Source organism: Taudactylus pleione, unplaced genomic scaffold (assembly GCF_031769625.1).
Source record: "Taudactylus pleione unplaced genomic scaffold, aTauple2 ptg000128l, whole genome shotgun sequence".
Classification (NCBI taxonomy): Eukaryota; Metazoa; Chordata; class Amphibia; order Anura; family Myobatrachidae; genus Taudactylus; species Taudactylus pleione.
Window position 1 is genome coordinate 13,062,150 of NW_028284530.1, and position 15,632 is coordinate 13,077,781.

The 15,632-nt window shown below is 45.8% G+C and overlaps 1 protein-coding gene across 5 annotated transcripts in view; it reads right to left on the reverse strand.

The window, feature by feature from the left end:
* The window catches only part of ZC3H7B (zinc finger CCCH-type containing 7B), a 158,927-nt gene that overhangs the window by 86,193 nt on the left and 57,102 nt on the right, over positions 1-15,632 (reverse strand). For all 5 annotated transcript variants that reach the window (XM_088472740.1, XM_088472743.1, XM_088472741.1 and 2 more), the window contains 4 exons: positions 2,452-2,610; positions 2,295-2,375; positions 2,078-2,134; positions 184-223 (listed from right to left, as the gene is read on the reverse strand). In XM_088472740.1, the coding sequence (XP_088328866.1) occupies positions 184-223; positions 2,078-2,134; positions 2,295-2,375; positions 2,452-2,610 (337 nt within the window). The remainder of the gene's footprint in view (positions 1-183; positions 224-2,077; positions 2,135-2,294; positions 2,376-2,451; positions 2,611-15,632) is intronic.

A 15,632-nucleotide genomic window follows, 5' to 3' on the forward strand; every position in this document is an offset into this window, starting at 1 on the left:
GCAAAAACACAATTAACAATGTTAAAATGAATTAAAAAAAATATAAAAACAGCCAGGTTTTTAGCTTCTGACACAAAAAATAAAAGGGTAATGCATTTGTTCAGAGAAGAATCCTGACCTTGATAAATAATGCTACATTAACTATTAACCATGATATGCTACGTCACCTCAGAGCTAGCTCACCTGTGTAAATGTCATCTACAGATCCAATACTGTTGGAAGCCTGAAAAAAAATAATAAATCAGCTAACAAAATCTAAAACATCATACAAAAAAAAAAAATATTGTTTGGTAAATGCTTAAACCTTTTGGAGAATTCAGACTTCCTTTTAAATACTTTTCTATTGAGCCAACAAAGTATACAAGCCAGGGCCGTAGCTAGGGTGGGTGCAGCCGGTGTCATCGCACAGAGCACCACAGGTCAGGGGGCGCTGTTTGGGCCTCTCAAATTTCTGTTTATTATCATTCTTGCTTGTAGCTTCCTCTTATTTCATCCCCAGCATCTCCTGGCCTCTCCTATCGCTTTCCTGGTCCTTCCCCATGAAGCCATGGCCCTTTTTTGGGTGCATTATGTCCCTTTGAAAAATGAGGGGGTGCTAATGCTCTTTCTGGCACAGGGCACCAAAAAGTCTAGTTACGGCTCTGATATAAGCACCCAATGACTAGCCAAGAAAGCACGTTCCACTTTGGCTTAAAAAAAACAAAACACGACAATAAATTGTAAGCATAAGCTGGGGGCACTATTGTTACTGGGATACACCTTTATGAAGCACAGAGAACATTCAGTAATGAGGACCGGAGTTCTACAATGATCTATTAATGAACGTGGAAGGAGGAACCATTTTTCCTCATGAAAATCCAAATAGGATAAAATATCTACAAAAAAAGATCAAACTTCCAATAATTAAGAGGCAAACGGCACCCCAATGCCTACAAATCCAGGAAGACGTCTGTGACCTACAGATAAGAGTTATCACTCAGTAACACAACTCCTGTTTTGAACAGAAAGCCCTGAGTCAGTGCTCAGCCTGTTACACTGCAGTCCTGACCCAAGGTAAGCGGTCATGAGGATAACCAAATACATTCTGGAGCTGATGCACAACACACACAAGTAAGCAGCTCCAGGTGCGGGTGAGGAATCATGTTTTGGCAGTGGCTTTAAGTGGAGGCCTGCGGTTGTGTGCAGCTGACGCTCACAATCAGGAATTATCTGGCTACCATGCTTAGAATGTTGTAAAAACATCAGTTCAACCTTACAAAATGGCTGCCTCAGCTGTTTATGCACTTTGGAGCTGATTCAGACCCGCTCACTAGGATGCGATCGCTCACAGCTGGCCGATATTTGCAATCTGCGCATGCGTTTGTATCGGAATGCACGTGTGCAAACCTCTGCGAAAGATCGGGAAGCGCTCGCTCGCCCAGCATAGACAGCACAGTTGAATGTGTGACAGGAGAGGCGTTTTGTGGGTGGTAACAAGGGCAGGCCACTAGAAACGGGGGAGTGGAGGCACGAACGCAGGTGTGCCTGAGTGTTTCAATGTCGTTTCAAAGGCGTGCATAATTAACAGGCAGCGTCATTGTACACGTCACCTGGTTATATTTCACACTGAAGTGATCGCAGTGCTTGCGGCAAGGAATAGTCAACCTCAAGCGCTGCGGCGATCGCATCCGATGGTACTCGATGTACCAATGTTTTCATGCACTTCCAGGAGATGACAAGCGCAAGTGGGCGTCTTATGAATAGGTATATGTAATGGTGTGATGCGCTACTGGGGATTGGGATGTAGGAAATATAGGTTAAGGATAGTGCTGCAGCTATAGACACAGGTGACTTTTCCCGTTGTCACCAGAGTAGGGCGTCTTATGAATGGCTAGTGGGCATCTGCATACACAAAGTGATTGCACGCCAAGACATAGTGGGCGTACTAATGCCTTGCCGTATGATCGCCTGCCTTGCTGGGCGTGCGTTAGATTTACATACGCTGGGAGCGAGCGGGTCTGAATGAGCTCTTTTAAGCTTAATTCAAAGAATGAAACGTTAAAAAAAAAAAAAAAAAATCATCATAACATGAAATTACCTTAGAACCTGCAGAAGAAATCCCATTACTCATCAACCCAAATGTTTCAAGTTCTTGCTGCAGAAATAATTTATTTTTTAACACGTTACAATGTTATATAAGCACATTTAATACTTTTATCACATATAGCTTTGATATTCTGCATCTATGTCCATGAATTGCGATTAATTACACAATAGTGTAGCAGGACATCTCATTACTACAGTATATTGTGTACCTGTGGCCTCTTGTATGCTCTGCGCTGTTTTAACCCCAGTTTCTGCACAAGCTCCTGTGCAAGTTCTGTTACACTCTCATCCTGAGGGACAAAGTGGAGCAGTGTGTTAGTTTCCTAGTCAGACAGACAAACAAGCATCATGCTTTGTTCAGCCTACCTGCGCTAGCGCCAATATCCTGTGGCTGATGCAGCCGTAGGCTTCTTGGTGCTTCCCAAGCTTGTCCAGAGCTTTGGCCTTACGATACAAAGCTCTCGTGTTCTCCTCATCTAGACTCAAAGCTTTCTCGCTGTCTTCTAGCGACTTCTCAAATAGACCCTGGATTAGGAGTTCAAAGAGCAATTGAGTTACCAGATAACTAACATTAATTTAACGAACAGCACACCCCGCCATAACCTAAACGATTTCATTATAAATTGCAAATAAGTCACTAAGAGGAATTAGCTTTACCCAGAAGCCTCTTCTCCTTATGGGATGTCATATGATTACTTTGATGGGACGCAGTCATAATCCCGACAGAGGGGATTCCGGCTCTCAGAATCCCGAAGGTAAGTAGCAGCGTTTATGGGGAGGGTTGGGCTATAGGCACTAGGGAGAGGGTTAGGGTGCTGGAAGGGGAAGATTAGGTTTAGGCACAAGGGAGGGAGGTTAAAGACACCGGGGAGGAAGTTAGGGTAGGGGGGTTAGGGATGTCGGGATTCTGCTCGCCGGGATCCCGAGCGCTGGCGTCCCATACCCAACCCACTTTGATTAGTTAGTTTATCTGTAACACATGTCTCAAAATGTTCTCATTGGTTTGAGATTAAATATGGCAAGCACACAGATCAATACAACAGTCACTAGCAATAAAACAGCTCAGGTGATAATACAATAATTCTGATTTGGAGGCACTCTTGGCCACACAACTACAATTAAAAATTATTTCAGGATTATTAATATACATCAAAAGTCTCAAAACATGACATAGCAAAATATTGGGCTGAAATTATGCTAAAGTTTTAAGCTGGGTACACGACAATTTTTTGAGCGATTTGCCCGATTCCGACGTATCGGGACAACAAATCCTCAAAATAGTCTAGTGCAGGCCTGGCAAACCTGTGGCTCTCCAGCTGTTGTGAAACTACAAGTCCCAGCATGCCTTGCCAGAGTTTTAGCATTCCCTAATAGCAAATGTTGTGGCAAGGCATGCTGGGACTTGTAGTTTCACAGCAACTGGAGAGCCACAGGTTGGCCAGGCCTGGTCTAGTGTGTACCCAGTATGTCGTGCAGCGCGCGCTCCCGTGGGATGGACAGCTGCATCATCAGGATGGCCAAACATGCAGCTCAAACTGACAATACGGCTGATGTCCCCATGCTGGGATACGGCAGAGGCACCGAATAGTCTAGTGTGTACAGCCACCCAATATGTGGGACTGTCATCAGGGAGGTAGAGGGGGGGGGGGGTTGCTAATCGCATCGCTGGGTACACATGTCCTTTAGTGTGTACCCAGCTTTAAGTAATAGATGAAGGTGATTAAAGTTGTTCCTGTGCGGTTGTGATGTTTTATTAACGATCAACCTTGTAATACAGACAGATACATTTACAAGGTCTTATTACTACGGCATTTGCAACTGCAAAAACCCCAAAGATTGTATAAGGCTAAATACTCACATCTACACCACGAACAGGAATACAAATTTACATATGGGAAAAAGGCAGAGGGAGCCCAGTGGTTGTAACATACCACAAAATACTAAGTCTATACACTTCCAGCCTTCTCAGTTTAGCAAAGTTACATTGACGTGGACAAATTTGTTGGTATTCCTCCACAAAAAAAGAACCACCCATAACTGAAATTACTTGAAACTGACAAAAGTAATTGGCATCCATCATCGTTTATTCCACATTTAATTCAAGTCAGACTTTGGTTTTTATTCACTGGAATATTTTAAAATAAAACAAATGAAAATGGCATGGACAAAATGATGGGACACTTAACCGAATAATTTGGCTGCACAACTTTTAGAGGCAACCACTGCAATCAAGTGATTTCTGTAGCTCTCAATGAGACTTATGCACCTGTCTATAGGTACTGTAGTTTGGCACGCTCTTCCTTAGCAAACTGATCAGCTGTCTCAGGTTTGATGAGTGCCTGCCACAGACTGCATGTTCCAACTCTTTCCATAGATATTTGAAAGGATTCACAATAGTCCAATGTTTTGTTTTTATCCATTCTTGGGTGTTTTTGGTCATTATCCTGTTAGAGGACCATTACCTGCCACTGAGACAGAGCTTTCTGACACTGGGCAGTATGTTTCACTCCAGAATGCCTTCAGTCTTCAGATTTCATTGTGCCCTGCACAGATTCAAGGCACTCAGTGCCAGCAAAGCAGCACCAAAACATGACAGAGCCTCCTCCATGTTTCACAGTAGTAACAAAACAGAACAAAAATGTTGAGATCTTAATGAATAATCTTTCTAAATACACAATTACAGGTTGTTAGCAACTCACATGTGCAGGATTATCAAATCCTACAAATGGTAGAATACTATAGTAAAAAAAAAAAGGAAGGAAGCATTTGACATACTGTAGAAATGCGTAGAAAACAGTTGACCAGAATGTATCATTAAAAGACAATTTAAAAAAAAAAAAGGAGATTTATGGTAAAACTTACACTTGTTAAATCTATTTAATCAAAGTCCATAGGGTCCACAGGGAGACAATGGGGTGTAGGTGGGACTTGGAGGACCGGACACCAACAGCAAAGCTTTTTCTGGTCCTTCCCTCTATACCCCGCCCACAGCCTGAGGGCAACTCATTTTTGTTAACAAGCCCAAGGCAGGAGCAGGATAGAGAGAAGGAAGACTGGTACCCTGAAGAATCACGCTCTCACACAGAGAAAGAAACAAGTGACCAAGAGAATAAACCCATAGAAACCAGGCGCGTCAGGGCGGGTTCCCTGTGGAACCTATGGACTTCGAAGAAAGAGTTAACAAAAGTTAAGTATACCATAACTCTCCTTTTCTTCAGGGTCCATAGGGCTCCACAGGAAGACAATGGGGATGTCCCAAAGCAGTTGTACGAGGGCTCTTGAGCGGAGAGGAGAATCAGGCGCCTGAAGGAAGCATCCTGAGAGGCAAATGTATCAAAGGCATAGAACCTAAGAAAGGTGTGGACAGAAGACCACGTAGCTGCCTTGCATAGTTGTTTAGTAGAGGGACCAACAGAGCGAGTAGAATGAGCAGATACTGTAGCCGCACATGAAGGCCAGACTGCGTGTAAGCCTGTAAGATAGTCATGCGAATTCATCTGGCCAGAGTCTGTTTGTTAGCTGGCCATCGCTTCTTACGGAATCCAGATAGGATGAAGAGGGAGTCCGATTTCCTGATGGAACTAGTACGGTCCACTTAGATCTTCAGAGCACGGACAACATCCAAAGAAGCCTCACCTGCCGAGAGGTCTGGTTATTGAAAGGCCCGAACCACAATTTCGTCATTAAGGTGGAAACGAGAAACCACCTTGAGAAGGAAGCCAGGGCGTGTTCTAAGAACAGCCCTGTCCTGATGAAAGATCAAAAAGTGGGAGCGACATGAAAGCACCCCTAAAATCCGATATCCTACGGGCAGATGCAATAGCCAGAAGTCTTGAAGTGAGGCACTTGACATCTACCAATTCCAGGGGTTGGAATGGAGGTTCCTGAAGTGTGTAGAGAACCACTATGCACTGCCATGCTGCATGTCTGTCAAACTAATATGTTGTAATAATAACCAATAATGTGATGATACTAATGAGCTATGTGGGAAATGGTCTAGTTACAAGGACAAGTTAGATAATCGAATGTACAGACTGGGATTGAACAGAATGTTACAAACTGTTACAATGTTCCCTTTTTGAATACCCTAATAATAGTTACTACAGGAAGCACATGCAAATTGAGGCGATGTTGCAGAGATCATATTAAAACTGATTAAGACATTAGCTTGCTCAGAGGGACGCTTTATACAAATGAGCCCTTCTATATTATCTCTATATTATAGTAACAATGTATCCCATCTGGAATGTTTAGATAATGGTAATGGAAATTAAACAATATGCGTAGTGAGACATATTACTTCAGGAACAATAATTATAAATTGATCCTGGACTGCAAACGTAATATACAGATATAACATCAGAGGTAAAGACAGGATAGGAGATCCTGAACAGAATTTAAAAGCCTCAAGTGTATATAAGAATATTATATGGTCAAAGGAGAAGGATCAATTAACCCACTGAACTCTAATAAACACTAAATTCAATAGCGATATTTTCAATAAGTGGAACATATATCCTCACTTTTCCACTACCTATGTGACCTAGGGTCTAACCTTAATATCCCAATATCCCTTTATATACTACGTAGCAAAAAACACAGACACACAGCAGGGTCAATTTTATTTTATTGCACATTCTTTATTACATTCCTTATCACTACTTCTCTATTTGTTTAACCTTTATTTCGCTGGCTCTTGTCCTAAACATAAAAGGACATTTTTAAAGCATCTCTCATAAATGTTAAGTTTTTATTATATCCAATATGATAATATTTATGTGCGCCACTTAAAGGACATAACCTCCTTCCTCTCTTGTATCCTTGTTGCATCATTAGTCTTGTCCTTGGTAGCACCCCTGAATTAAATCACACTTGATTTACAATATTAAAATAGGGCTCTCTTTAATCAATATTACAGGTGTGTGCAGATGTATGTATTCCTTTATATCTGATCAGCCTGAAGTATTCTAGAAACCTTAAAAACTTGAGGGTCATAGTTTCTAGGGGCACACCACTGCAAATATGTATGCCATACCCGGTGATAAATCCTGGCAGAGGCCGGTTTACGTGCTCTGAGTATGGTCTGGACCACAGAGCTAGAAAATCCCTTAGACCTTAGGAGGGATGTCTCAAGAGCCAAGCCTTTAAAGACAGACAGGCCAGGTCCAGATGTAGACAGGGCCCCTGAGACAACAGGTCTGGTCGTAGAGGCTCCATACACTGAAAGTTTGTGGTTATGTCATGAGGCCATGAGGTCCACATCTGGTTGACTCCATTTGTCCACCAGGAGCTAAAAGACTTTTGGATGCAGAGACCACTCTCCTGCATGCACGTCATGACGGCTGAGAAAATCCGCTTCCCACTTGAGAATTCCTGGGATGAACACTGCGGAGATGGCGTTTGGCCCGAGTCAGAATGCGGGACACTTCTGCCATCGCTGTCCGACTTCGAGTGCCTCCTTGGTGATTGAGGTAGGCCACTGCCGTAACGTTGTCAGCATGTACTTGTACTGGCCTGCCCTGAAGAATATCCTGAGCCAGGGTGAAAGCTCTGTAGATGGCTCAGAGTTCCAGGACATTGAAAGGCAAAAGCGCCTCGGCTGGAGTACAGCATCCTTGGAAGGAGTGCTGGCTGGCCACTGCGCCCCACCAGCGGAGGCGTGTGTCCGTGGTTAGGAGTACCCAGCCCGGAATCCAAAAGGGGCACCCCTTGTTCAAGTGGGAGGTCTATAGCCACCACGCTAGGGACAGACAAACCTCCGGAGAGAGGCCCATCATCTGGGATCTGAGCTGATGGGGCAGCACGTTCCACCTGGAGAGGATCAGGTATTGTAGGGGCCTGGAGTGAAACTGAGCGAACTCCACCATGTCGAAGGTGGACACCTTGGATCCTAGAGGCTGCATTGCAGAGTGAGTTGACACTCGGCGACTGTGTAGTAGTCTGCGCACCCAGTGCTGTAATACCAAGATTTTGTCTGCTGTTAGGAAGATTCTCTGAACCTGAGAGTCTAGGATGGCTCCCAGATGTACCATTCGTTGAGAAGGTGTCAAGGAAGACTTTTCCAGTTGATCAGCCAACCGTGTGTTCATAGAAAGGCAATTGTTACCTGTAGATGGCGGTGAAGAATTTCTGGGGAGCTGGCCAACAGCAAGAGATTCTCTAAGTATGGGAGCAGTCTGATCCCTTGACGACGAAGGTAGGACGCCATAACTGCCATGATCTTGGTAAAGACCCGAGCAGGAGTTGAAAGGCCAAAGGGCAGATTTTGAAATTGGTAATGTTGTTGTAGTATATTGTTGATGAGAAGGCGCTATAGGTACATGTAGCAAGCGTCCTGAATGTCCAGAGACACCATAAAGTCCCCAGGCTCCATAGCCAAGACAAGAGAGTGTAGGGTTTCCACACGAAACCTGGGCACCCTGATAAACTTGTTCAGAGACTTGACGCTGAGGATAGACAGATGAGACTCATTGGGAGAGGCCCGCCCCGTCAGGCTGAAGGCTCATGCTCATTGGGCGCCTAGTAGCCAAAGTCTGTTTGGTCCCAGGCTTGGAGGCCTTAGTGGATACAGTTAGACAAAGAGAAGAGAATTGTCATTAATGGATGCACACTTATTAAAATATAACTTTTATTGTATATTAATTAAAATATAACCTAAAGAAACAAGACAGTGAAATATAGAAGAAAGTGTATGTGTAAATTCAGAGAAGGAAAATAAGTATTAAAATAACCCGACCACGCAGGACTTCTGTGTGAATTGGACTAGAAGTATCTTGGTGTGATATCAATGTTCCAACAAAGGCTATATTATATAAACAGATTTTATACCCAATAAATATATATTGTTAGAAAATTGTATGTGCAAGTCTCAATTTTAATTATTTGTTCATGGGACCATGATTAAATCACACACAGCCAGTTGTAGACACAATGAGTTTGTTAGATTTAGAATTACTCTGCATCTCTTGGATCCCCGGGGTATAGGGGGAAGGACCGGAGCATCCTGTCCGGTCCTCCAAGTCCCATCTACACCCCACTGTCTCCCTGTGGAGCCCTATGGACCCTGAAGAAAAAACAAATAATAGAAACACAAAAACAATTAAAGCTCCCGGGATCAAGTTAATTCATAACAATAAATACCAGTAATAAAGCTTCTAGAACAGTTTCCCAAACGCTGCCCTCAAGGCTCCCCAACAGTACAGGTTTTAGAGATATTCATGTTTAAGCACAGGTGGTTAAATCAAATTGTCTGAGGTACTAATTAAGACACCTGTGCTCAACCATGGATCTCTCTAAAGCTGGGTACACATGTAAAGATTTTCTGTCCAACCATCCAACTAGTTGATTGGTTGGAATGAAAATCTGGTAACGTATGGGAGTAAATGATGATCAGCAATTTGCTCCTAAATGCCAGAAAACAGATGAAAATGGTCGTCAGACAAGTTTGTTAAATGTTTGATCTAAACAATTTGTTCAAACAACAGTTTTTGGCCATTTTCCGGCGTTTGGGAGCAAATTGCTGATTGTCATTTGCTTTCATACCTTACCAGATTGTCATCAACTAGTTGGATGGTTGGACAGAAAATCTTTACGTGTGTATGCACCTTAAAACCTGAACTGTAGGGGTGCCTTGAGGACCATGTTTGGGAACCTCTGTTCTAGACTGTTATTAACTGTGCTGAGCCCTGTATAGTAATGGGCAAAAACGATACTAGGCCTACAGATTAAGCATGCCTGATAAAACATGAAGTTGTAACAGGTCTTTGAAAAATATCTCTAATCTCTACACAGGTACAGTAACTCCATTTTCCATATCAGATTCTTTAATTTCTGTCTGCCTGCACTTTCCACACCTCAAGAATATTCTGTTTGGAAAGTTTGTTTGCAAGTGTGTCCAAGTATCACACCAATCTATTAATTAGGTTACTGAACAAATTGCTCAAACTCTCTCCCCAGGTATGCCAGCTGACCAGTAGTTCCTGCAAAAGTGCATCATCTGAAAGGCCTGCTAACACAGGCTTGGCCTGCCATCTTCAAGCCTGCAGCTTAACCATGTCAGATAAAGCATGGAGTTGCAACTGAAGTTTGAACTGGATTTGGACTACTATCTAACCTCACATAAAACAATTTCTCAAGCACTGCACCTCAGAAATGCTACTACTCCACCCTCCTGCAACATCCCCTGGTAATTCTACCCATTATTGTATAACATTATGTGGTATTAATATTTTTTGCAATTATGTGGTATTAATATTTTTTGCAATTTGTCCTCAATTGTTATTATCACCTTTGTTCCCAAGCACCACTTCCTGCAATATGCTGACTGCTTTCCATATCTAGCCATACCACCACACCATGGTCCCTTTTCTGTGTTGTCAATTTTTTATTCCTGTAATCCCCCACTGTAGGTTATACTTCAACTGCACATCCTGCCAACTGTACCCTACGTAGTGATTAGTAGTGACCAGATTATATGTCTTCGTTCCATATATTGCTTATCTAAGCTTTCCCGCTAGGCTGTTTCAGCGGGGCGCCGCGCCTTGCCCTATTTCTAAAGAGCAGAAAGCACCCTGCCCTCTGGCGCCACGCTGGAACAGCCTGCGAGTTCTGTCCCCTCCCGCGGGCCGCAGTGTCCCACGGGTGGGGAAAACGGAGGTGCAGCAGTCACCGCCGGTGATTGGATGCCAGCCGCATGACCGCAGTGCTTGGGGGCTGCCCGGCATGTCCGTAAGTGCCGGCCACGCCCCCCAGAGTGACGAAAAGGGGATGCATCAAAGACACGCCCCCTTTTCCTTGGCCACACCCCCTTTAGGACGCGCGCAGAAGTTTCCTTTCTCTAGGTCGGGCACCCTGCCCAGCGCCGGACCTAGAGTGAACACGATTATCTTGCACATTGTAACCTATGTAGTGCGCCCAAGATGGTTTCCTCACCAGGTACTCTCATGGGTAGAATGAACAATGCATGGATCTGCTGATTTTGTAAGGATCCTGCATCCAACATATAACTTTAGTGTACTGTAGCTTCCCCAGTGTGAGTAATCTCTTCCAGGCATTGTCTATTCCACCCAGTGTAATCGTCTGGTACCTTCTTGAGCAGGATAAATAATCCTTGGACGTTATTATCCAAAAATGCACAAAGTGAGGGGTATCTGAGTAGCTCAAAAAGACCACATTATTGACTGGGGCAATAATCGAATGACCTTAAACGGCCAACTCTCCGGCCGGAAGAAAAATATAATTACTCCCACGCCTTAAAACATACCTGTATAACCTGATTTGTTATAAGTCTGTATTTTAATATAAGTATAAACAATACCATAGCATTGAATATGTATCAAATGGACAAAACAACATGCATAAAAAAGCATCAGCAGTGAAATAAATACAAAATATTTAAAAAAAACATTAAAATCGGGCCAGGCCTCAGCCACTTGTGAATAAATATATAGTAGAAAAATCCATGCATAGACCCCCTGAAAACACATAGAAAAATACTGAAATGTCAAGTCCCAGAACATAGTTGTAGCCGATAGGAAGGGAAAAGGATTTTTGGAAAAACTGGTGCAGATTTAAAGTACCCAATACAGGTTGAGTCTCCCATATCCAAATATTCATAAATGCGGAATATTCCAAAATACGGATTTTCTTTTTATTTAGCATGACTGAGATAGTGAAACCTTTGTTTTTTGATGGGTCAATGTACACAAACCTTGTTTGTGCCACACAATTATTGAAAATATTGTATAAAATAGTCTATAAAGTGTATATGAAACATACATGCATTCTGTTTAAATTTGTTTCACATTCCCAAGATCTCTCATTATGGTATGCAAATATTCCAAAATATAGAATATTCCGATATCCAAAATACCCTTGGTCCCAAGCATTTTGGATATGGGAGACTCAGGGCCATATTCAAATAGAAGTGAAAAGTCCGTTCCGCGACACTTTTTCGGCGATGATATAATTTGCGCCAGTTTCAACTTATCCCCGTATTCAATTTGACCGACTTTTCGCCGGTGCAAAAAGTTTGCGCTTTGTAACCAGCGGAAAAGTTTCGCCAATGGATACCCGGCAGAAAAAAATATGAGATATGGTAAGAACTTACCCTTGTTATCTCTATTTCTACGAAGTCCATAGGGTTCCACAGGATACCTTGGGGGTATAGGTGTGACGTCAGTCGCAGGGCACCAAAGAGTTAAGCTTTCAGCCTCCCAGGATGCACTAGGTCCCCCTCCTATACCCCGCCCCCGGGCCAAGGCACCTCAGTTAGTTACCAAGCCATAGGCCGGAGGAGGAGAAGGAAGAGAGAGAACAAAGATCTGGACACATACAAGAATCACATTCTCACCAGAGGGAGACGGAAAACCGGTGACCAGAGCAAAGCCCATCTGCAGCACAGGTGCGACAGGGCGGGAGTCCTGTGGAACCCTATGGACTTCGTAGAAATAGAGATAACAAGGGTAAGTTCTTACCATATCTCATATTTTCTACTTCAGGGTCCATAGGGTATCCACAGGATACCTTGGGGATGTCCCAAAGCAGTATCCTTTAAGGGTGGGGACGCTCCTGTGCAGAAAGGAGAATCCGCCGCCCGAAGGAAGCATCCTGAGAGGCGAAGGTGTCAAACCTGTAATACCTCACGAAGGTATGGACAGAAGACCACGTAGCAGCCTTGCAGATCTGAACTGCCGAGGCACCACGTCGAGCTGCCCACGAAGGACCCACAGACCTAGTGGAATGAGCCTTCAGAGAAGGAGGGACCGGTAGGCCTTCATGAAGATAAGCTTCAGAAATAGCCATACGGATCCAGGCTGCCAAAGTTTGCTTTGAAGCAGGCCAACCCTTTTTACAGAAGCCATAGAGGACAACAAAGCGTCCGACTTCCTAAACAAAGAAGTGCGGTCAACCTAAGTCCTTAAGGCCCGCACAACATCCAAAGAGGCCTCACCCACGGAAAGACCCGGTGAGTTAAAGGCCGGAACAACTATTTCCTCGTTAACTTGAAACTGGGAAACAACTTTGGGAAGAAACTCGGGCCGAGTGCGGAGCACTGCCCTGTTCCCATGAAAAACCAAGAAAGGGGGTCTACAAGAAAGAGCCCCTAACTCAGAAACACGTCTGGCTGAAGCAACGGCCAGAAGGAAAACAGTCTTAGCTGTTAGCCATTTAATATCCACTGAGCCCAGTGGTTCAAACGGCGGTCCTTGGAGAGCCCTCAGGACCACAGCCAAATCCCAAGGCGCCACAGGTGGAACAAAGGGCGGCTGAATACGGAGAACACCTTGCATAAAGGTGCGCACATCCGGGATTGTAGCAATCCTACGGTGAAACCAGACAGATAGGGCCGAAACCTGTACCTTCAAAGAAGCAAGGCGAAGCCCATGATCTAGTCCCGCTTGCAGGAAGGCGAGAATCCGAGACAGACGAAACTCCCGCGGTGCATAACCTCTCGGTCGACACCACTGGAAGAACGTATGCCACACGCGATGGTATATCCTCGCAGAAGACGGTTTCCGAGCTCGTAACATGGTACGCACCACAGAGCTGGCAAACCCCCAGGACCTCAGCATGACCGTCTCAACAGCCACGCCGCCAAAGACAGCCGAGTCAGGTCCGGGTGAAGACAAGGACCCTGAGACAGAAGGTCCGGTCGTAGCGGCAACCGCAGAGGACTGTCCACGGACAGACCCTGAAGGTCTGAGAACCAGTGCCGTCTGGGCCACGCGGGAGCTATCAACAGGAGCGTCCCTCCTTCCTGTTTGAATTTCCGGATTACCCGTGGAAGAAGGGAGACCGGAGGGAACAGGTATGCGAACCTGAACGTCCACCGGACGGACAGAGCATCCACCAGAGACGCCCCTTCGTCTCTTGTGCGAGACCCGTACACCGGCAACTTGTTGTTGTGCCGGGACGCCATGAGGTCGATTTCTGGAAGACCCCACCTGTCCACCAGTAGTTGAAAAACGTCCGGGTGCAGGGACCATTCCCCTGGATGAACGTCCTGGCGACTTAGAAAGTCCGCCTCCCAATTTAGCACTCCCGGGATGAAGACCGCTGATATGGCCGGAAGATTGCGCTCCGCCCAAACCAGGATCCGAGAGACCTCTACGAGAGCCGCCCGACTGCGAGTTCCTCCTTGCCTGTTTATGTAGGCCACGGTGGTAGCATTGTCCGACTGGACCTGCACCGGGTGACCCTGGAGAAACCGCTGTGCCTGCAGGAGAGCATTGAAGACCGCACAGAGTTCCAAGATATTTATTGGAAGCTCCGCTTCTGTCGGTGTCCACCTGCCCTGGAACAAGTGTGGACCCGAAACTGCTCCCCAGCCCCGAAGACTGGCGTCCGTTGTCAACAGGACCCAATTTGGAACCCAGAACGGACGTCCCTTGTTGAGGTGGGTCGTCTTTAACCACCACGCAAGGGACAGGCGAACCTCCGGGGTGAGCACAATCGTCTGGAACTTCAGAGACTGAGGCAGCCGTTCCACTTGGACAGGATCAGGTGCTGCAGAGGTCTAGAGTGAAACTGGGCGTATTCCACCATGTCGAACACCGACACCATGGAGCCCAGTAACCTCATCGCCGAGTGTAAGGACACCCGGCGGCTGTGCAGACAACTGCGCACCCTTGACTGTAAAGCAGAGATCTTGTCCTCCGTCACGAAGATCCTTTGCTGTCCCGAGTCCAATAAGGCTCCAAGATGCAGAATCTTCCGAGACGGGATTAGAGTGGACTTCTGCCAGTTGACTAGCCAGCCGTGCCGTTGCAGCAGTGCAATGGTCAGGTCCAAGTGGTGTAACAGGAGCTCTGGAGATCCTGCCACCAATAACAGGTCGTCCAAGTACGGCAACATGCGGACTCCTTGCAGCCGCAGAGAAGCCGCCATGACCGCCATAGCGTCCTGTATGTCCAATGACACCATGTAGTCCCCATGTTCCAGCGCCAGAATGATGGACCGTAGGGTCTCCATCCGAAACTTCGGGACCCGCAAAGACTTGTTGAGTGCTTTGAGGTTGAGAATCGGACGATATGACCCATTGGGTTTCTGTACCAAAAATAGATTTGAATAGAAACCCTGGCCCCTCTGGGAGAATGGAACAGGCACTATAACTCCAGCCTGGAGCATAGTGTGCAATACCTTCCGCAGCTCCGTAGCCTTGTTCCGGTCTGATGGTAGACCCGTGGTGAAGAATCGAGCCGGGGGTCTGTGCCGGAAGGAGAGGGCGTACCCGTGAGAGACCACCTCCAGAACCCAAGTGTCTGTCGTAGTGAACGACCAACACCGGGAGAACTGCAGCAGGCGGCCTCCCACCCTGGGATCCCCCAAGGGGAGACCCGGACCGTCAGGCCGCAGGCTTGTCATCTGGCTTGGGGGCCGGACGTCTGGTACTCCATGCCTGTTTCCGGGGCTTGACCGATTTCTTAGGGCCAGCCTGTCGAGGAAACGACTGTGGTTTGGGCCTGCCCTGGGCCCTAGATGACCGAAAGGACGATGGTCCAGAACCAGAAGGAGCAGCGGCCGACGGGAGACAAGCAGATTTGGCT